Source organism: Calliopsis andreniformis, chromosome 7, assembly GCF_051401765.1.
Source record: "Calliopsis andreniformis isolate RMS-2024a chromosome 7, iyCalAndr_principal, whole genome shotgun sequence".
Lineage (NCBI taxonomy): Eukaryota > Metazoa > Arthropoda > Insecta > Hymenoptera > Andrenidae > Calliopsis > Calliopsis andreniformis.
Genome location: NC_135068.1, coordinates 2031918 through 2055866, shown reverse-complemented (window position 1 = coordinate 2055866; position 23949 = coordinate 2031918). Strand labels below are relative to the sequence as shown.

General features: G+C 28.3%; 1 protein-coding gene across 1 annotated transcript; it reads right to left on the bottom strand.

Annotated features, from left to right (window-relative positions):
- Positions 1-82: 82 nt before the first annotated feature.
- Gpdh1 (Glycerol-3-phosphate dehydrogenase 1) lies at positions 83-22884 on the bottom strand. The gene is made up of 8 exons (XM_076382122.1): positions 22708-22884; positions 21580-21757; positions 7886-8026; positions 5291-5432; positions 4413-4525; positions 3159-3389; positions 2860-3059; positions 83-403 (listed from the first exon to the last, which is right to left on the bottom strand). The coding sequence occupies exons 1-8, from the start codon at positions 22749-22751 to the stop codon at positions 358-360; spliced, it is 1095 nt and encodes a 364-aa protein (XP_076238237.1). The 5' UTR covers positions 22752-22884; the 3' UTR covers positions 83-357.
- Positions 22885-23949: the final 1065 nt, after the last annotated feature.

Below are 23949 nucleotides of genomic sequence, written 5' to 3'. Positions count from 1 at the left end.
GTATAAATCATTGCAGTATATATTTTTTCTATAATAAATTTATTTAAAAAAATGTATATAAAATTAAAAAATTAAGACAAACGTAATATAAGTACAACCAGCCTAAATATTACAAACAGAATATCACATCGGTTTGCAAAAAATTGCATAAAATTAACATAACTTTTGTAACATGAATTTATGTATTGAGTTATTTTAATTATGACCTTTACTGTTGTATCAAATCGTAATTATTTATTTTATAATTGTTTAATATCCATAATACATTATGGATTACAATCCAGAAATTCGTAACAACTTCTCATATTTCAGTAACACATAAAGAGTATCTTTCCTTCTTGTCCTTCAAAATAATCTTCACAGATGACATCTTGTTGATGGTAGTTGTAGCACGTCATCATCCCTAGATATGAAGCGAATGCAATTAAAAAATTAATTTTTCACACTTAAAAGCATAAAACGTTACTGTCAAAGATCACAGACTTTTGTATCCTTAAACATATTAAATATTAATTGAAGTATAATGAATGAATGTTGTACAATCATCATAAATGTTTGAAGTTTGAGATATTATTATGAAAATATTTTGCAGAAGTATTGGTGTCAAAGGTATTGGAAAGGAGATGAATGTTACTCTAAACTAAATAAAGGTCTATAAATTAACAAATAATTATTCATATATTTAATCTTCAAATTACATTATTCATGATAGTTTCATTTGCATAATGTAACAATTCATAAAGATTCATAATCAACAAACTTGGAGTATCACTAATACATGTTTGTCTATAGAATTTCCTTGTTCTGTATAACAATTTTGATAAACTTTTCATTAAAATATATGCTTTCGTTATAGAATTATGGAAGCATTAATGCTACTTTCAAGGTGTATTGAAGTTATCAGTGTACATGTCAAAATTACAATAACAATTAGCAAAAATATACCCGTAATTAAACATATAAAACAAATAATAAATTGTACAAATGATAACAAATGGTAAATATAAGCAACAACAATGACTAATATTTCCAACAACTACCAATTAAAAGATTCAGAAATTCAGTAATTACCATGGCCCATAAATTGTTTTATACCACTTTTTTCTACTTTAATGAAAAAATATAATGTTTAATAAATTATTAATAAGATCGTAGTTTTCTGACCTGTTTGTTACTCAAAACAATATCGATTCATATGCATGTTTCAATATTAGATACTACATGTATTAAAATTATAGATAAATGTTTTTTGTTATTTACTAAAATAAAGCATAAACGTGATATGCATATAATCATCTGTGCGTTTGACAATAATTATCTTTGTTTTCATATGTTTAATACTTGCAAAAAGCAATTCTATATTTTCATTTAAAATTCCATAATGTTTCTACAAAGTTAAAAAAATGATAAGAAACATTCATGCATAGTAAGGCACCTAATTTTACTATCTAAAATATTTCTTTTCTTCTACCAATAAAATACAAGGTCAACATTTAATAAATATTAAAAATATGATTAATACATTAAAATACACTTTTTCTGTTATTTCACCTTTCAATATGTATTGATATTCTAACAAAATTGAAACAAACTTGTTGTACTCAATTATTATACTTTAAACGGATGTAAAACAATATTTTCTTATTAAAAATAAAAGACTTTTTTTACTCAACTAAATTCATCCTTTAAATTTTGAAAGCGATAAATAAGTTTCTTGGAAGAAATGTATAATTTTGTTCTCTGTGTATTAAACAATAACTAAGTTTACACATATGTACACATTTATACATATTATACACGCCATTGTCAACGCTTTATCATTACTTCGTATATAGTGATGGGCTCAACGCTAATTGAATTATTCTAAATTTGAGGTTCTCAAGTTCATATTAGTCATGGATACTAGACTTGACATATCGAACTACTTCGAATTCTATTTGAAATCGTTTTTTTTTTTAAGTTTTAAATATCTCAATGGTTTAGGAAATTTCATTAATGATGGAACAATTTGTAACGAATATTTATGCAAATAAATATTCAAATAAAACAGATATATAATTTATAATATATATATGTGAAATCCATCATGCAATAAACGTTCCATATATTACATAAAACATACACAATATACCACAAATATAAATCATTTACTATCTACATAAAATATTATTTAGTTATTTTGAAATAAAACAATAATGAACATAACAGTCTTCAAATAAGAAATGTAATTATATAATAGCAAAATGCAGTAATGTAAATGCATTTATAATGAATTACTTTTTAAACTTTTCTATTTTTTCAGATATTCCATATCAACAGCAATGTTTGAAGCGAACCATTTAGTGTACTAAGATGTTCAAGATTTATCCAAATTTTCCAGAAGAATATGCGAAAATATTGAGGAATATTTTGGATAAAATTCGAAGTGATTCAGGTCTTTGTAATATTGAAGATTTTTGGAATTTTTAAAGCTGAGATTCAAATGCCCATCATTATTTGTACAATTCTATGAAAACTATTCATATATATTTGGACACTATAACGGCAAGATATAATTAGGACCATGGTTAAATAAGATAATTATAGTTATGGCAACAAATGAACAATATTAAAATACTAGTATTTGAAAATATTTGCTAATTTCAATAAATATTACATATTTACACTATGCTTTCTGTTGGATTCGTGATTACACAAGTAATAGCATAACAAATTTTGAAACCGATACTGTAAACAAACTTTACAATATGTTAAATAAAATACACATTGACGATAATTATTTTTAGATAAAAGTCGCCTAGTTAAATTAACTCTGCTATTAACTATAGCAGAGACAATTAATATTGTCTTTGAGCTTACATGTGTTCCGGATGGTTGCGTATGCAATCAACTAGATCCGATGGCTTTATCTCACCCATGCAAATTCGATGTACAGCTGTGAAAAGGGGGAATGCATTTTCCATATTCCTTGCTTTCAGCATGTAATTTACTTCTTCAGCAGCAAACGGACCTTGTAATTTTTGTCCATTCAGCATTTCTTTTTCCAATTCCAAAATTGTCTATAAATAGAATGTTTTATATTATATAAAATAATTGCCAATTCTTGTGTTCTATTTCGTAATTTATAATAATTGGTATACTAATATTGCAAAACTGACCTTTCCAGTTGTTACAAAAGCTTCTGAGACTTTGCGATTACGACCACCGTAACATGTAGTGACAAGATCCGCTACACCACAACTTTCGAAGAAAGTAGAAAGTTTTCCTCCGGGGAAAAAGACGTTTACGAATTTAATCATTTCCATGAGTCCAAGTCTAATAACTGCAGCTTTTGTGTTATCACCTAGTCCTAGGCCATCGATGAAACCAGCTCCGCAGGCTACAATATTCTGTCACACATTTATAACAGACATACATTTAGTAAACACTTGGTATTTTTTAAACTATTTTTTAAACTTATCTATATTCTTTTACTCAAGTTTTAATGACAATTTTAATGAAAATTTAAATGAATAGAGAAGGATACTAATAATTTACTATTTCATTTAAATCTGTAAAAGGAAAAATATATGTATTTATACAGAGTGTTCGACAGCAACTGTCAAACAGTTTTAGGAATGATTCTACGCATAAAAATAGGACAGAAATCAAGAATAACAAAATTGCGTTTGAAGCTTTGTTTCAGAGTTATTAATTGTTGTAAAATCGTTTATAATTCACATAAAAATTCTCAAGTGCCTGCGTCGAGACTTATTCTACTACTAACGTGCAGTAAGTAGTCATGTTAACATTTATCAGGAACAGCAAAGTCAGTAAATAAGTCACGAATCAGACACGTTTCATAAGTATTTTAGGTGTTTTTGTAACTAAGTCTAAAATGCAATCTTCGCATGTTTTCATTTTCATCTTATTTTAGCATGTATGGCTGACTCAACGATTCTGGCCGCACTAGCACTCTTTATCTCTCTTTCCCCTTCTTATTCAATGACTCCCCCGTAAGAAAGCGATAGTATCGCTGCAGCTAGATTTGCCTGAGCTGGGTGTACAATCACCCCTTAAAATATCTGAAATTTGTCGTCGAACACCCTGTATATGCAAATAGTACGTTAAAAAAGTACGTTCTCATTATACTTACTGAAAAATGAAAATAGACATATAATTGAGTGTTTAGAAAATTAATAGACTAGGTTTATACGTATAAAGTTTCTGCTATAATTTGTATTGTGCTCAAGCTAAATATAATGTTAGAGTTTACATGTATAAATAATTATTGTATTACAATAATTAAATTTCATTAAATAACAATAACATATATAGAAAATTCAAAAACCTACACCATGATGTGCTGTTTGCAAGAATTATCTTATATGTATAATATCGACATGGTAGGAAGAGTATTATTGAATGATTACCTTTAATGCTCCACAGCATTCAACTGAATCAACATCTTCAACAACTACAACTCTAAAATATGATGTTTGTACTAACTCTTTGAGCATAGGAGCTACAGCTTTATCCTTACAACCTGAAAATAGAAGTAAAATATTTGTAAAAAATATGAAATATATTAAACTGCTGTAAATAAGAAGAGTAACATTTTCTTACAATTGAATACACAATCCTAGTTAATGCAATTAAAACTATTAAAACTGTACAAGTCATATTCATTTTGAAAATAATTTTCATAATTCCCTAGCATTATTTAATTTCTATTATTATCATTACATTTATATTAATTTAAAGTTAACAATATTTAACAAATATCTCAAAGTCCATAAAATAGATACTGTATAGAGTTTCAATAGTTTAAAATTTTAAAATGCATAAATGTATGTATATATTAGAGGTGGGATAGAATCTGATTTCTCGAAATTCCAATCCGAGACTTTGTGGAATTTTGAAAGTTAAAACTCGAAATTATTTTGTTATGTACAACAGTACACAAACTGAAATATAACAATATTCAAAAATATGTAGAAATCATCTAGATTCTTATTCAAGAATATCATAAATTTTTCTGAATCTAATTTAGGTACTTCTTTTTTTATCAACCATATTCCCGGATGTACTGAGAAAATTTTTGGGGAACACCGTTTTGTGATAATTTATTTTAATCTGTATACTTTTTCTACTTGAATTTCAAGAATTTCAAATTCCAAAAAGGATGCTAAGTTTGAAATTCTTAAAACTTGGAACTTTCTTAATTTTCGACGTTCCGAGAAACCCATCCCATAATATATCTCTAATAGATATAATAATCATTTAATTTTACAAATTTATGATACATTACCAATAGTAGTTTCACAAAACATTTCTTTAGCTACTTCAGGAGCCAAATTCGCTCCCATTAAAACTGATACAGGAATGTTAAGTTCTTTAGAGATTACATGGGAAATAAGTTGAATGCCACCTCCTTCTTTTTTATCGAAACCCTACAATGAAAAAATTGTATTATTAAAATTTATATGAACCAGCAATAATTAATAGTGACAAAAAGAAATTATATTATAGTTTTATAGTTTTTGTAACATGTAATTTTTATTCAATATTATATTCACTTGTTATATAGTGATTAAATACTGTGCAACTTGAGTTGTATTCTGTGCAGTACTGATTGTATTGATAACACACAATTGTAAGCATTTGTTTAGTGAATTTCATAAGATTTTATAAGAGTTATTCGGCATATAACAATACCAAAACGAACTTAAGCGACGTAAATTCAAGTTTTGTTTAAGCAAAATATTTGTGTGAAAGTGCAACATATTATTTCATAAATTAACTCAATAAAATTAGATTAATTAGAAGTTTACTGTATTGTAGAGTAGGTATTTGATATATAGTTATAAATGTATTAATGTTTTGATGTTTTGATGGATTCATTCGGTTTATATGGAACACACGCCGTTAAACTGATGAATTACTAAGATAAACTGTAATAGGACAAAAAGAAGTTTTCCATAACTTATTCTAATTTGAATTAATCTTACTATTGAAAAAGGCAAAAAGAAAAATATCAAATATTCGAGTCAATATTACACGCGCAACGTATAATATTGCATAACAAAAAATGGAATATTTGTCATTTCTATTGTATGCTGGTAAGGTTTTCGTCAAGCCTTTTGCTGCACAAGAAACTTTTGCTTGACCTACAACCAGTAGGTCATATGGACTCGCTAGAAAGGACCAAAGCGTTGACAGTTGAGACCACAGTTGAGAACAGTAGCCGTCATAAGTTCTCGACCACTTAGCAAAAAGATAAATCTTTGAACTATTGTAACTTCAGGAAAAGAAGTCGTACGATAATTAATCTAGAGTCATTTTAAAAGTTGAAGCCTCTACTTTCACATACCCAAGTCGAATTTTTTCGAAAATCTGTTCACACTGAGAAACAAGTAAAAAAGTGCAAATAGTTTTTCTTTAAAAAGCTGTTCCAATTCAAATGGCTCCCAAAAGTTCAAAAAATGTTTACATAACTAAAATCATTATCAGTCTCAAGATTAAAGCCTCCTCTTTACAATACTCTCCTAAAAGTTGATGTATGATTTTTTTTGTAGTTTTATTCCAATTGAGGCGAGCGTGTCAAGCTCAAATTAGACGTTTTCGCTGTTTTTACATATGTCTTACATTTACGTTTTACATTTACTACGTAGGCAGAAATATAGTGTTACGCTGACCTTATCACTCTTGACTGAGGGGTATTGAAAGACATGTGCAAAAGTGTCCCTTTATCTCACTGATTCTCAACTTATAATGTCTACATAAATTTTCAACTAAACGTGAAATACAGTAACGTGTGCTTAATTCCCATAGGCTAAATTGTAATAATTAACGAAGGAATGAAGTGTTTTACAAATACACTAGAACCTCGAGCAATCGAATTTCGAATATTCAAAATTTCTCTCATTTAGGGTTGTGCATATTGAATGGAATAAAATGAGAGTACGGTAGGACATCGATTCAGGCTTAGACAGTGAAGTAGTAGTAGTTAGCTGAAGAAAGTTTGAAATTTGAAAGAAAGTTTGCTTGAAGTTAGCTGTGAAAAGAAGTTTCGGATAATCGAGGTCCTACTGTAACTTATTGATATCTGTTTCCATCTTACTCGCCTATGAATGCATCCAAAACGAGTGTTAAAAAATGTTTAAAGTAACATCCTTAGACATAACATTTACATAATCGTCATTTCTACGTCATAAGACACGTGAACGCTTGCTGCATAGGAATGGATTTAGAAACTGGTCGAGATAACTACACACGCACTGAATACCGACATAGACAGTACTGTAATTGGCCGTCTTCCTCAGTTAACTGATTGTACGTAGAGTTGATTGGATTGGCCGAATAATATTAACATTGAATGTAAAAATTTAAAGCCATTATCTTATACTGAACCTAACTGACAATTTTGAATAGTCAAGATGAAATATATTTGCAATGTCTTTCCTTGTTCTAGTTTAAAAATGGTTACATATTTTTGTTACTATTTAATGCCTTTTAATTACATTTCAAGAGTATTTGATATAATATAATGATTTTGGCTTAATAAAAGTAATATTCAAGTTGAGCACTTCAATGAAAATTTGTTATAAAATCTTTTATGTAACATTGCTAAAACATCATCACAGTAAATATTATCTTTAAGGACAAGGGACATAAAAGAAAATATATAAGCTAATATATTTAAGTAAAATATAATAAGCAACATTCTTACATTAAATAATCTGAAGAAATTTTCCACGTAAATTGCATTTAATTCCAATGGATTAATAAATTAGACCCATCATTCTGTATTATGGTATAAGTAATGCATAACGAATCTGACACGCCAAATGTACACAAAGGGTTAACTATGACAGATGTAGTTAAAATTACATTAATATCATACCTTTATTAAAGATAGACCAACAGCTGTAGGCTTAATGTTCCCCAGTAGTGTAGTACATATTTTATATACAAACTGATGTGGTATTACGAAGATAAGGATATCAGCATCCTTGGCAGCCTCCACTAAATCAGGTACTGCGACCTATAACATAAATGATACACATTAATTTTTGTTTCAAGATTTGAGTGTTTTAACCTGCTATAAATTGATATTCCACTATAATAATCACTGTTAAATTACATTATTTTGTATGTACCTACAATTTGTATTTCACAATATCTCGTAAAAGATTTGTCAAGAACCATATGTATAACAGAAGTATGCGATACTGATTAAGAAAAGAAAATTCTATTAAAATTTCAGAAAATAATAAGTAAATAAAAAATTCAAACTTTACATTATGTTTCCCTTGTTACTTTACTTTCACTTAAATATTCCTGGCAAGCCCCTTACTCTAGATGCAATTCAGTATAGCACTATTGTATCTCACCCATTTTGATGACCTTGAGTTATATTGGAGCGGAGTGGTGGGGATGATATTGAACTTAAAGTAATTTTTATATTTGAAAATGGAAAAAGACACTGTATGATATAAATCCGTGTAGTAAAATGTCATAAATTAGATCGGAAAAGTCAGGTCCGTGCGGTTCGGGTATTGTTGGTCAAACTGAACCTTGTGTCAAGGTTGTAAGAGACTGATTCAGCTTTTGACCAAAATGATTCTGAAGGAAAGTCACTGACCGAGACCTATGTGACTGTATCAACTGATGGTATTTCTTTAATCAAACCTTCAAAGTAACTTTTATAGGAACATTTTCTTGATAACTTCAACCCTTTGCAAGATGTTCCGCCATTCTCATTTAACACCCTGTATGTCAGTTCTGTATCTGTTCTGCAACAGTTCTACATTGCATTTATCGGATACATCTCTACCAATTTCTTCTCTAAACTAAACTAATTTTTCTTCTTTAAACTCCAAGATTCTTGAATCTACAGTTCTTCGTCATTTATTTATAAATCACCAAGTTTCTGTATCGCTGACCCTTTTCACAGCCTTTATCTGCAATAAGCTAAACTAGTATGAAGAATGACTATTCTTTCGTACACTTTTGTTAAAAGAACCGAGATGAAACTATTCTTCTGTCTTTACACAACAATTATTAACAATACTTTTCAGAACCGTATGAAATTAAAAGTTTTCACTCTAATATACAAATTGTTGAAAAAAAGGTTTCAAGATTTTAAGGGCTTATAGTACTCACCAAGAGAAGTAAAAAACGTCCAATCAATATTAAGCCTAAAGTCAATCCTCTCAACGAAAAATTGACTTTTATTACCTATGCATATTCGTGACAGTGAGTGAGTTTCTCTGCGATGTACAGTGGGGCCAAACGTGAATCTAGCTAATAATAATTCATAATTCGATCACTTCCTACTGCTTAAGTTTTACGTGACTTACGTTCCTAAATCCCCATAAATCTCGGAATGAAATGTCATTTACCTATGAAATTTATTTAAATAAATTAAAATATACACTGAAGTTTGTAATCATTGCCGTCTTCTGCAATAGTACTGAATGATTGAAGTTTCACGTTTCAGTAATTTGTGATTTAATTTAACTACTATTAATTACTTAACAATTTAACTACTAAATTGTTTTGTTTTTCATGGATTTTGTACAGGAAAAGTACCTTCTTTTGTTTAGTAACAAACAAAATTAATCTATTTAATGACCTTTTATAGCGTGGTGGACGTACTCAAAGTTAGCTAATTTTTAACTTCGTGTTTTTCAGTTTTTGGAATGAAAGTAAACAGATCCGCATAGATCCGTCGAATTTCTTGTTTTATTTTGTAAATTAGGTTCTGTTCTTTAAACCTTGTAAAAATCAACAGCATATTTCTGCCAAGTGTTGTTTAATTAATCATTGAAGTTCGTGGATAATTTATGGTCTCTTATAAAGAGGGTTTAAAATTTTTGTAGCATATCATTTTCATCGAAAGGAGTAAAAAATGCTTAATGAACATAGATTTTAAAATAAATAATTGCGGTATAAAATGTAATTCTATATTTTTTGTATTATATTTTAATTGTTTTAATTTTATCCTTTAAAAATAGTTTAATACGTATAATCATAAGGTAAGAGGTGCATTATAAACAAAAAACAATTGTGGACTGTGATGATACTGAAGATTGTGAGAATTCTGATAATTCTGATAATTCTGATGATTCCGAAGATTCAAACATATAATAATTTTCAGTAATAGGTATGATTAAAATAATATTAATGTTTCCATTGCATACATAACATGTAAAGTAACATAATATAATGTAAAATCTAAAGTTTACTACCGCCACACTTTGACTAATATAATTTAAAAATATTAAATTAATCATTAACTTATTAAGAAAAGGTCGTACAACAATCTTTATGTTAGCATTTTAAAGGTCGAACCTCAGGTTTTCACAACCCTAAATTCAATTTCCATAAAAATACTTTTGCAATATTGCTATTTAGCAATTAAGTGCAAAAATGATAATCTTTCGAAAATTAGATATAATTGAAATGGCTATAAAAAGTTGAACAAATTGTTTTCGTAATTGAAACTACCTTATGTTTGAAAAGGGAAGTTTTGCCTTTACAGCAACTCTAAAAAGATTAATACAACAAGCTACATTTAGCGAATAGGATTTTTTATTAGCTAGATTCGCGTTTGACCCCACTGTGCTATGCATTGAACTGAAATAGAGAAATTGATTCAGAAGTACGATCCAGGTTGTCAAAACAAGATTATCAAACTAGCATCAACAAGGATTACTTTATTACAAACACAGTACAAATTTGGTATAACAAAGAAAGTTTGTACTAAATTTGCATTTACTTATGAACTAATCTTTGTCGATGTTAATCTAATAATAATCTTGTGTTGATATCCTTGGATATATTTCTTAATCAATTCCTCTATTTACATTCAACCTTTAGTTTACCCTTAAATTATTTAAATAAAGTTTGATGCAGAAATCGAAATACGTAGTTCTTTTTCGTCTTTAAAAAAATTCTGTTCGAATATGCATATTTCGTTTAAGAAAATATCTGTGTTTATAAAATTTTTGTAAGAGAAAATGTTACCATTATGAACTTTTTTAAAAGGTATTTTTCTGTAACAGATATTTACAAGTTTTTATGACAAAAGTTTTATGAAAACAAGTTATTTTAAAATGTTTATTGTAAAAGAATCCATAAGATAAATAAAACTAACAAAATATTAAGTACTAGTTTTATTTAATAATATAATATCATATTATTCATATATTTATTTAGAATAAAATATGTGATAACTGTAACATAAATAATTATTCATTTCATAGAAAGTATTGAACAGAAAGGGAAACTTGTTAAGGGTAACACCTAAATAACATTTTTGTATACCTTTTTTAATATTGACGAACAAAATATTAGTTTCTATTAGAGAAAAATTTTTATATTTATACTTCATACGTTCTATTCGGACTAAATGCTTTTATTTTCAAAAACTTTTTTATCTGTTCTCATCAGAACTTATTGTAAGACATTTTTTTTTAATTTTCACGATCTATGTTTTAGATAAGACCTATACAAATATTTTATAAGAGTTTCAACCCTTAGTTTGCGAAGGTATTGTTACAATATTTACAAAATGAAAGATGAATTCTATTTAGAAAACTAAGTAAACGAGACGTGTATTTATCAAACATTCACTCAATGGGATGATCTATTTCACAATTCTATTGTGTTGTCAGTAGTTTCGATAATATTGACTAACAGCGATAACAGTATTGTCTGAGAGAAAAGAATTATTATATGTGTAGTTTAGAGAACGTCATGCTTCACCGATATAGATAAATAAGATTGATAAAACAAAATCATCGTAAATATGTATACATAGAATAAATTGTTTAAATTGATCTACGCAACTACCGATGACGTCGAAAAGTGTGTCAAACAAAAGTTAGCTGACTCCAAAGAAAACACAATCTGATGGCGTCAATTTTTGAAATGCAATTACATATTTATTTATAATGTTAATATAGTATCTTTAATGTATCTCAAAAACGGATAGTCTTATGGCATAACTAACCTAATAACAAATACAAAACTGCATTAATTAATGCGTTAAAAAATACACATTTTCATTTAACAAAATAAACGTAATAAATAGCCACACGATCAGGTTATAGGCACAGTTGAGTATTAAAAATATGCAAAATAACTTGTCTGAAGAATAGTTATGGGTTACTTGTGATAGATGATTTTCTGTCATTATTTAAATAATTTAAATATTGAAAAAGTTTTTTTGAATAAACTCTACAATTTTGATATTTAATTAGCAAAATTTTTTTAATGAATAGATGTGTTTATTTACTAAACTGATTTATAGCTGTAACTCAAAATTGTATTTTTTACTTTTTTTACTTTTGAAATACATGCGCAATATACAGGTGAACAACATAACAGTGTCCACGATTTTGTGATCGCTTCGAATCACTTGGCACCAAATATTCATTCGTATTATTGCAATATTTAAATTAATATACGAGGATTGTTCAATGACTTAAAAGAGAAAAACTCTAGTTTAAATACCATCTAAATAGGAAATATGATACTTCCAGAATAATGAGAATTCTTGTAATTTATTTAGGACAATTGATAAGCCCCTTACAAAGTCCACTTTGGGAGAACATTATTCTGTTATAAGTTTTGTTATTTCTACTGTAAGGGCACGTGTCCACTTGAAAATAAAACTATCGCGAGTTGCGATAGTTTTACTGCAACTTGTAACTTCAATCGTTCCTGTTTGAAGTTAACTTTGAACTTTAGCACTTTAACTTTTCCTATAAAAGTTCAATTGTGATAGCTGTTTTGTATACGATTAATAGAAGTTCTGAACAATCATGTATTGTTTAATAGATATTTTAAATAATCCTTATTTAAGAAATTAAAAATAGTGCTTATCTTATTATCTATTTAAATACCACATTTTCTTTCAACTTTTTCGGGTAATATGTAGGTACTGTATAATAAAAAGTTTTACCACTAGGAGTGAATACATTTATTGTGTAAAAATTGTAAAAGACAAAAGTAACAACTGATCCATTTTGAAAAAAGGTTTATTTCAATATTTTAACTTTAAGCTTGTGTATTCTATCACGAGAAATTTGTTTATCAGAACTTTAACTTTTTCAAAATAGAATAAATGTTCTTGTTTAACTGCAACTTTTTTTTTGCAACTTATTTTTTTCCGAAAAAATAAGTTTTCTATTTGTACGAACAGTTATAAAATAAAAATTTTAGTGAATACGCCTCATTTTATAACTTTTGTCTTGAAACAGAAGAGATAACAGTTCAAAAAATGCTATTATTTTATAAGTAAGTGAAAATTTTAACAATTTCGTTTGATCCCTGGTGAATACACTATCTAATAGTTTTATGTAGTTTCAGGTGACCCTAAGAATATTGAATCAGCCGAACATGACATCAGGATGCTTAAACAATATGGTACAAATTGCATGAATCGTACAAATTTGTACAAGTGGATAGATCAGTTCAAAAGTGACCAAAAAGATGTTACCACTATGCATTTTACAGGACGACTAATCGAAGTGTTAATTCCAGTTCTGGAAACTCTCATTCATAAACTTAATCTTGGATAATGAGCAATAGGAAAAAATCATTTTTACAGTAGAAAAAAAATCACTGAAAATTGTAATGTAAAGCTATATCCCTAATGAAGCACTAACGAAGAATGTTGTATATTCCAAATTGTGAATGTATTGTTGTGTGTTCCCACATGTTTCCAACAAATATCAAGTTACAGAAATGTTTCGTTCTCATTGAAGCAACATCACACGGAATATTTAAGTTTTGCTTCTGTTTCAAAGCGATATTTCTTGCTGGCAACACGAAGAAACCTAGAGAAATATTGGGAAACTTTTTCAAGATACATAGAAGAGCAATAAGAAGTTTCTGGTTGTTGCTTCAATGGAAACATAATTTAATGCTTGAAAGTAATGTATAGCCTATGATACAGAAAGAAACGAGAAGATTTACAGAAAAACTGCGTTTTCTTTGTGCACAATCAACTATCGAAGAATTAGGCGAAGAGATTTTGTCTACTAGAAACTATCGAAAAATTATGCTAATGGATTCTGAAACAAACGCCGCATAGTTCAAATCTTGTCACTTATTCATACTCCTTCCTCTTTGATAAAGAAATCATTAAGTAGAATCAAATTTTGCAGCAGCGAAGAGACGAAAACAAATGTAGAAAATTGGATTAGACAACGCGATAAACAACTCTTTGCTATTGTCATAAAAAAACTAGTGCATTATTGTAGCACTTCTTGAATGACATTTGTATCTCCCAAATGAATAGTTTTTCCGCAATATTTTGCAATAGTTTAATACCATTTTATAAAAAACGAGTTGTAATGAACAATAGATTAAAAAATATATAATTCTATTATAATAAATTAAGGTGTTTAAAATCTTAATTACTGTAATTTATTGGCAACTAAAAACTCATTAATTGTATGTATAAATTTTTTCTGCTAAATTATTTGAAACGGACCAAAAATTACTAATAAACTATTACGTTATACACTCTGTATAGTCCTACTAGAAACAAGTACAAATTTAAACTTCACTAAAAAGTGATACCTTGTTATAGTTTTTAGTCTACTGATACATAATCTTTTATTTTGCAGAAAGTGAAAATTACTGTCTTGAACATGTTGTTAAAATAACTGAAAAATTTTAACATATATTCTTTGAGTAAAAAGTCGATTTATGAATACCTACTTAAACTTTAAAATACGAGCATTGTTCGTATAGCTGACTTAAGAACTTGTAATGCTTCGTGGCATTGCAAGCTTAAATATACTATTGCCTTGTTACGAGCCTAGGTCTTTTCCTCAATTTAACAAAAGATTAAATATTTCTGGTTTTTTATCTAAAGTGTTTATTCGAGATCGATGATTTTTTTATAAATGAAAGAGTCCCCTTTGAATTACTATTTTGTTCGCTTTGATAGATAATTTCAATATATCTTATGATTTGACCTTAAAACGGTTCGATATCAACTATTTATGTATTAAATAGCTGAAATATTTAACAGTTTATTTACACATTTTATTAAGGGACCTTAACTATTATGACCAAAATCAGAGAAAATTATACTAGTTGTGGAATAACAATTATTTTTTCGACTAAAATGTCTTTAGTTGCAAATAATGGTTATGAGCATACTGACTGTTGTTATCGTAACATATTGGCTTCCACTGTAACATTGCTACCTAATTTTAATTTTTTCTTAGATATTATACGTTTTTAATGTTAAAGTGTCATTATTTGCACCAAAAAGAACCTAAAACATAGTGGCAAACAAAGAAGGAATATTTAGGGTAGTTCTAAAATATCAAAGTTGTGATGAGCAAATACCAGAAAAGGTTAAGTCTACCAAGAAGGTAGTTTAGATTGAAAATAGCAAAATAGCGGGAAATAGATAGCTAGAAACGTTAGGAGAGAGTAAGGCTAAATGGTCATGGGGTTAAACGAGCATCTTAATTATTTCACAAACAACACTGTGTTGAAAGTGAATTTTTTTCAAATATCATAATAATACCATAAGGTACTAAATTTTGTTAAAAAAAAAAACTTAATTTCTTGAACTATGATTAAATAAGAGATAGTATATCTTAAAGACTGTCAAACTTTTTTTGTGGATATTTTAGAATAAAAATAGACATAAATATCATTAGTTGGAATATTTTTTAAGTAGTTCAATCGAACGTCCAATGTTTCTACTTTAATTTGCCAATTGATTTTTTAAAATTATAATTTATATAGAAAAATAATTAAACATAAAAATTATGTATGACTGGGGGCAAAATGAGCACTAAAGACGGGGCGAGATAGGCACATCCAGATTCATGAACATAACCTAGTCGTCATAGATCTCATAATTTAATTTTTTTATACGTTTTATATACCGATGTAGTCTAATATAATATCTTTGTTTAACTTTATTTATGTAACCAAAGTCTCATAGTTTGTATTCTTCATGTTCCTACATAGTTTAATAAACTATTTTTCGTATAACTTTATTTATGTACCAAAAGTTTCGGTATTATTTACGTTTTTACATAGTCTGAAATTTTTGTTTTACTTTATTATTTTATATTAATACATAAAGTACAAATGCGAAGTTGAAATATGATATAACTGTGCAATAATTTAATTTAGGGGAGTCAATATATTATTCCTATTGATGCAATAAATATGTTTTTGTTGAACCCATAACGGTAAACATATTACTCTTAAATAAGTGGCTATAAACAAATTTTGAAGAGTGCTCATTTAGCCCTGTATAATGCGCATTTTACCTCGATACAATACTCATATAGCTCCATTGACAGTGCTCATTTAACTTCGTATATTTTGCACCCTTTGCGAGGTAAAATGAGCACTCTTGCCTTTCTGTTATTTTTCTATTATTTTCAAAATTACCCAATACAATTAAACCACTTTGCAGGTATCAATTCAGCTCAGAATAACAAAAATAATGGTTTAAAGCAAAAAGTGGCCGTTTTGCCTCACCCTCCCCTAAGTTTGGTTTAGGGCCCGCTGCAGACGAGCGTTTTTTTGCCGTCGCGCGTTGTAGCAACAAGAACAATTACCAATTTTCAATTGTAGAAAACAAGGAAAGATATAAACGCGGCAATTTTGCGGCACGTTTGCGTATTTTCAAAAAAACGTAGATCCTGTTTCGCCACTTCGCGTGTATTTCCCGCTACAACTTACAACTTTCCTTGTTTTTCACAAATGAAAATTGAGGATTGTCCTTATTGCTACAACGCATGACGGTAAAAAAACGCTCGTCTGCAGCGAGCCTTAGATTACATTTGAAAAACCAAAATAATGGCGGCTTAAGATCAATTAGGCTTAAGTCAGTTAGGTTCAAAATATTCAAAATACAAAAACAGTGGGAAACAGATAGCAAAAAAGGTTAGGTATGGGTTAAATTAAGTTTAAAATACCAAAATAATCGCGTACAGATAACAGGAAGGATCCAAACCTCTTTTTGTTGCCGATAACCATTATCGATGAGAGTAATTTATTTACAGTCGCTCATAATAATTATCAATGCCAGAAATTCATTTTAGTCCCTCATAACTGTTAACGATGGCAAAAATTTTTGGATCACTGAAAAAGCGATCACTAAAGAAATTCGTTTTTCGCCATCGATAACGGTTATAAGCAACCAAAAAAATATTCCGTCAGCAATAACAGTTACGAGCGACCAAAATAAATTTCTCTCGCTGGTAAGTAACTGTTATCAATAATGTTAATAGTAATGATTATTATGTAACCAAAAAGTTAAAATTTTCTTAAAAATGTTCTGTATATATCAAAAGTTTCCCCAAAAGGGAACTTCTATATATTTTTTCATCATGTTCTCAAACTGAATAAGCATAAACTAAAAAATTTCTTTCCAAATTGTAGTTTTATTTAAAATTAAATTTTTTACTTAGAACTAGTTTTTAATTGTAAAAATATAATTTGAAAAAAATGATGAAGTTATCCACTCTGTGTACGTAATTCAAATTGTAAGTGTATTTTTATTTTCCTATTTATTCTAGTGAATTAAAACTACATGAATATATATTTTAAAAATCATAAGCAGAAGTTATTTTAATTACAGCAAATAATTTATACTTTTTTTTATAATTCTTCATTTTAATTAATAATATTAATTTATAGTTCACAAAAAAATATATTATTTTTATTATGATTGTATAAAGGATTTTGTTATTAATTGTGTGAATTATTTATGTTCACTAAAATGTCCTAGTTATCTGTGTTAATTCTTTCTTCCCATGATAACAATAATAAAACATTATCTGTATGATATACTTTACGATCATATAATAAAATATTTAGTGTAGTGTTATCGTTGATAATCAGAGTACTTTTCAGTTTACTTTCAATTGTGAGACATAAATAAGTACAATTACATATAAATTTATAAAGGTAAACATATTTAATCTTGGAGTGATAAAGTTAAGCGATATAAACATGTGAAAAGTTAGTAATCTGTAAATTAAAAAGAAAACTGATAAATTTCTTATATAATAATATTATATAAAACCATATCTATATCAGTTACTGTTAAGATAATTATTAGACTTATCCAGAATAATAACACAACAAACCAAAGAATTGGACAAGAACAAAACGAGTCCATAATAACTGTATTGATAGTTGTTTTTTAACAAACAATGAAGTGAATAAAGATTTGTATTGAATAGTACTATATATTCAGTTTTATTAATTACGTTTCATTATTTAATATCCTTTCTCTTAATTTGTATAGTAATTTACTTTGTTATGATCAATTTTCTACATTCTAAAAATGTAAAACCATATTATAATTTCCACTAATGAAATGTAACTAAAACAATAACTATGTAACAAATTGCTAATAACCAATTAGTGGCAAATGCAACTGCAAACACTGATTTAAATAAAATAACTTTACAGATTCATACATATCACACATGTATTTCAAAAGCGACACAATTTAAAAAATGTGATTTTTGAGCTACACATATGAATCAATTTGGTACACACACATCTATGATAATTTTGCTAAGTTAAACATAAAAAATTGTAGAGTTTGTTCAGAGACCTCATCAAATATAAATGCAAGTAATGTATGACTGTTGCTTAAATCAATTATTCAAGCAAGATAACATTCATTAAATAAGTCTACTCTTTATGTCAATATTATGTATTGAATAGATCATCTTTTGCTTCACCTAAAAAACATACTTTTTTGAGTGTTACTTTTAAAATACGTACATATGTGATACATTTTATATACTAAAAGAAACATTCTGTATAATAATTAATAATATATCAAAGTAACAAAATAATTAAACTCTGACTGAGTTATATCATCTACATCTACATAATGGAAATGTTTCTTCTCAATTCCAAAAGTTCTTTCAATATGAAAATAAAATTCTAATGCTTTATTCACATTTCTTGAATATGTACTAATCAGCTTTTTTATTTATTATAATTAAGCCGAAAATAAAACTCAATAATAATTAAATTACGTAAATATGTTTCATAAAACCATTGAAGCATTTCATGTTACCATAATCGTTTAAAATATAAGTTAAATGAAACTGATGAATGGGTTGAGATCTGTTATTTTCATTTCAATTTATTTGTTAATTTGAGAATGTAAAAGTATCGGGTACACCTGTCTACAGAAATATAACTTGCGAATCAATACTCTACTTCGGTCGCCTTAACCGCGGTCAAGGTTCAACTATGCGAAAATCACTGATATTCAAAATACAAGATTATGTATATACCTATATGTATACGTGAAAGTACACGCATATAAAAAAGATAGGTATATAGTCATATGATTCGATCAGTGATAAATGAATACATTCAAAAGCGTTTTAAGCCTAGTGATTAGGAAATGAAAATTGTCTGAAATTTTAATGAATGTTTTACATATGTGAGAATATGTTAGAAAATATGTTAGATATGTTAGAAGCGTATCACTAAGAGTTGTCTAAGTAATCAAAGTATTAATTTACAAATATGGACTATTTATTGTGAAAGTAGTAGATCATTTATTCTAAATAAAAATTAAACATTACTTTTTGATTAAATTATGTCTGAGCTATTCGTTCTTTTAAATTTTCCCAAAAATAGACTTATCATTTTCATAATAAGTGGTCCATATCTTAAATTCAATTAATCGTTTCCGTGTTTAGTTAAAATGGAATTTAACATCGTGACGAAATTCCAACATACATCATTATCTCAAGAGTCACGAGTGTTACGTAAGCGTGTAGTTATAGACAATCGTACGTTTAACATATAAGCATACGTGTATACTGTGTATGTACTGTTCCTATGTACATGCTTCCACCATACGTTGGACACGTGTTCCTTTAACTTAAGTAACACTTTTTATAAACTTATACGTAAAAAAAAGACATGGAAACACATACATATGTAAATATTAGGAAGTATACACGTACATGATCATATAAAGAAGGAAGCATTGATATTTCTTTATTTTTAGTGACAAAAAAATAAAGATAATCATGCGGAAAAGAACACATCTATCTGTAAAAAAAACATCTTAAGTAACTTTTACTTACACTTGTATGTAACTGTCGCTCGGCTATAGTTTCAGAGATATACGCAAAAGAATGTTTAATACTATTTTTGTTAATATTATTTTTGGGGTTTTAGTTAAAAAAAGAATAATTACACATTATTGATTATTAATAGCAGATTGTAGATTTTTATGTAAAATCAAACTTGCAATACCTTTTAAGGAACATAATCTAAGTAAAATTTTATTTCATTCTTTAAATATCGTAATGTCTACTTTGCTTTCGATATTTTATATATTTTGGAAAAATTTTACATTCTGCATTTTTCTACGCGTTTAAATTTTCTGTAAATGCACAGAACCCCGCAGTCTAATAGTATTGATTGAGAATCAACTATCATAGTCACCATAGTCATCATAGTCGCGTTGCCGACGGAACAAAATTCTGTCATATATCCAACATAATGTTGTTTACAAGTTCTGCAACGTGGAATATTAGCTCTAATTTCTCGCCGTACATTTTGAAAATGTACACCACTGTCCAAATGAAATTCATTTCATTTCATAGTTTACGACTGGATGTCGATATCCCTCGTCGTTCAAGTAGTTGTAAGATTTCTAACAATTAGACAGTATTAGTAGTATTACTTTCGATCAATTTGCTGCAATTTGCCATCAAATAAAATTGTATTAAATGTCCTATGCGCATTTTTGGAGCGTGTGATCTTACGTTGTATGACAAATAAACAACAATATTATCATAAACTGTGAAATACTAGAAACACTACAAAATACTTGTTTGAAATATGCTTACACATACCTTTGAAGTACATTAGCGGAATGTTATCAATTAATACCAATAATGATGTATGTACTATAAAAGTCGGCATAATTTATGATTATGCAGTTTTTTTTTCTTGTGTAGTTTTCAGGTCTAACCTAAACTTAAGCAAAATTTAACCCAAATTTTTAAAAAATAAATGGTGTTAAAATCTCTTTTGCGTATATTTCGAGAACCAAAGGCCAACAATGGTTATGCATATGTATTATGCATAAGCGAAAATTATTCAAGACATTGATCTTTACAACATATGTATTTATTTGGCGCGATGACATAACTCAAAAATCATTTCCAGGAAAATAAAACAACATCGTCACTTAATGCAAAAAACCATTCTTTCTACTCTAACAATAAGACCTCAACAAACACGAAACTTTTGACTAATATCACTGCTGCAGCAAATGAGCGACGTATCAAGGTCATCGAAATCTGTGAAGTACTCCCTCTTCTATCGAATTCTCAAAATAAATATTCTTATAATGACGACTAAAAAATACCTTTAGTATTAAAGTTAAACTCTTTTAGTATTAAAGTATTTCTTTCAAAAGTTCACGTAGAATTCAAATTTCATACATAATTCCAAAATGCCTAAATGAATAATTTATGTATCTTTCAACGTTAATGACAATGGAAATAAAAATATAACATAAAATCTGAAATTACTCACCACATTCTCCGGAAGTTTATGTCCCGGCAGGTATTTCACATTCTCATGTGTCTCGTTAATGATTTCGGTCAATTTCTTCCCATTGATAATTTCTTCATAAACGTACATCGTAACGCGATCCTCAAAGTTATTTTGTTTGGTAACATTAAATCCAACTATCTTAGCGATAGCGGACCCCCTGTAAATAATAGGATGCGCAGTTTGTACATGATACTCGTAAGATCTTAATATAAAAACAACACGTTTGAAAGAAGACGCTAAAAAGTAATGCTGGACGATTCTGTGAATAAGTAATGTGTTCTAAGTTTACATTTCTCGAGTAACACCTAACGTAGGTATTTCTAGACGATCCTGACTAGACTAGTATGCATTAGAAAAACGATAAGTTATTCTTGAACGTGACACGAAATTAGGAATTGAATATTACTACGCGTTATAACGATAAACATTTACAATTTTATAATTCGCACTATCGTCCAGTCGTCAGTTTAATAATTCGGATGTTTACGTATATTTAAAGGTACAAGAAACACTGTTTACATGACAAGCAGTTCGAATTATGCGTTCCATTGTTGAGTTGAGTAACTCCATGTATATAACAAATGTATATATTTATGTGAAATATAAAGTTAAGTATCAATTAAGTGCTTTGGCACTAGAATTTTACAAAATTCAAAAAGTGGAATCACTTTGGCTTGTAAATAGCTCAGTTGGACATTCACTAGAACATGAGTAGACTGCAGACCTTGATGCACTTGTGGAAAATTTTACTATTCCAAAAAGTATAGAATCCATGTAATATGTAAACACATACAAAATATTAAAAGTTAAGTACACTTGACAATATTTTGTGGATGCAATAAGTCTTTCATTAGGTACTATTTCCCTAATTAATTGTGAACATAGGAACTTGCATAAACATCCGCAGTCTACGATATAAGTGCCAAACAAAAACAATCGAAGAAGGTAATACTGTAATACTAAAAGACAAGTACGCGATATCTCGATCTGTCCTTGTACAGCACGTGGAAATCAATTGTAATACGAGGAGTGAAATAGGATTAGCGAAACCTACAGGGAAATGCTCGATAGTTGAACAGGGATATTAATATATGGCGAGCAACCTACCAATTTCCAGACCCAACAATGCAAACACGCTGCTTGGCTGCCATAATCTTGGTTGGTTCGAATAACGAAGACACACGAGTATAAATTGAAAAGGATCGCGAAACAATGCACGCGAACCACGCAGCTTCGAAGTAGGGGAGCGACTGGAACAGCTCCGAACGTGAAAAGACTTGCGCTATCTTCCGTGGAAATGGAAGCATACAAATACCAACAGATGCATTGGTAGTAATCAGCGATAAACGAATCATTATCGTATACCGGAGGCTTTGTAGTTAACCAATCAAAGTTCGATGTGATAAGAATCTCTACATTTTCAACAGAGATTATACGATTATTCGAAAACACAATTTTGTAATATTAAATAAAGCATTGTTTGAAAAGTACGATAAACGTTTCATCAATAGTTTCTCTTCGAATTATTTTAAACACCTGAGCATATAATAAAACTCATTTTTAATCAATGTTATAACAGTGTTAGGGATAAACACATTTACGATTTTTTTATTCTTTCTCGAAAAATGGAAGATTAAGCTAGAAGTCATAATTTAGGTCATGAATCGTTCAATACGATTAAATGTTTTTCTTTTTAGGAAAGTTTATGTTTTTTCAAAAATAATAGGAGAAATTTAATTACAAAGCTTTATTTTATCAGTAATTTGGTGTCCGGGCGATTTGTTGCACATTGATTAACCCCATTCACTGAAGCTTATGTGAAGTCTTAAAGAAGTATTTAAATATGTTCCTGAATGATGTTATGTAGCACTATAAATTATTTGTTCTATGAAACAAAAAGTTTTGCGGCGTCGAACAATTATAATTACTTTCTTAAATTAAACTATCATGTAAGTAAGTCAATATTGCCATACAAGATATACATATCTGAAGTTGTAGAGGCTTGAACCCTTAAAAAGAATGAATATGCCGTTTATTCTAACATATCGCATTTAATGAACAATAAGATCCAAGGTGCTATACATATTAAACGAAAAATAAAATAAATAAAACCAAAGTTCGAGTAAAAATTTAAATATATATTTACCTTTAGCATAATGAAATTAACTAGATTCTACATACTTGCGCATACATGTATATATACACATGTATGTCACATTTTCAGAAAATTCGACTTGAGGCTATAATTAAAGTCTAAAATATAGAATTTATATTTTGAGAGAGAAGAAAGGATTAAACGAACTTTTTCGCTTAAAAATAAAGTTCACAAAAACATGTCTGTAAGACAGT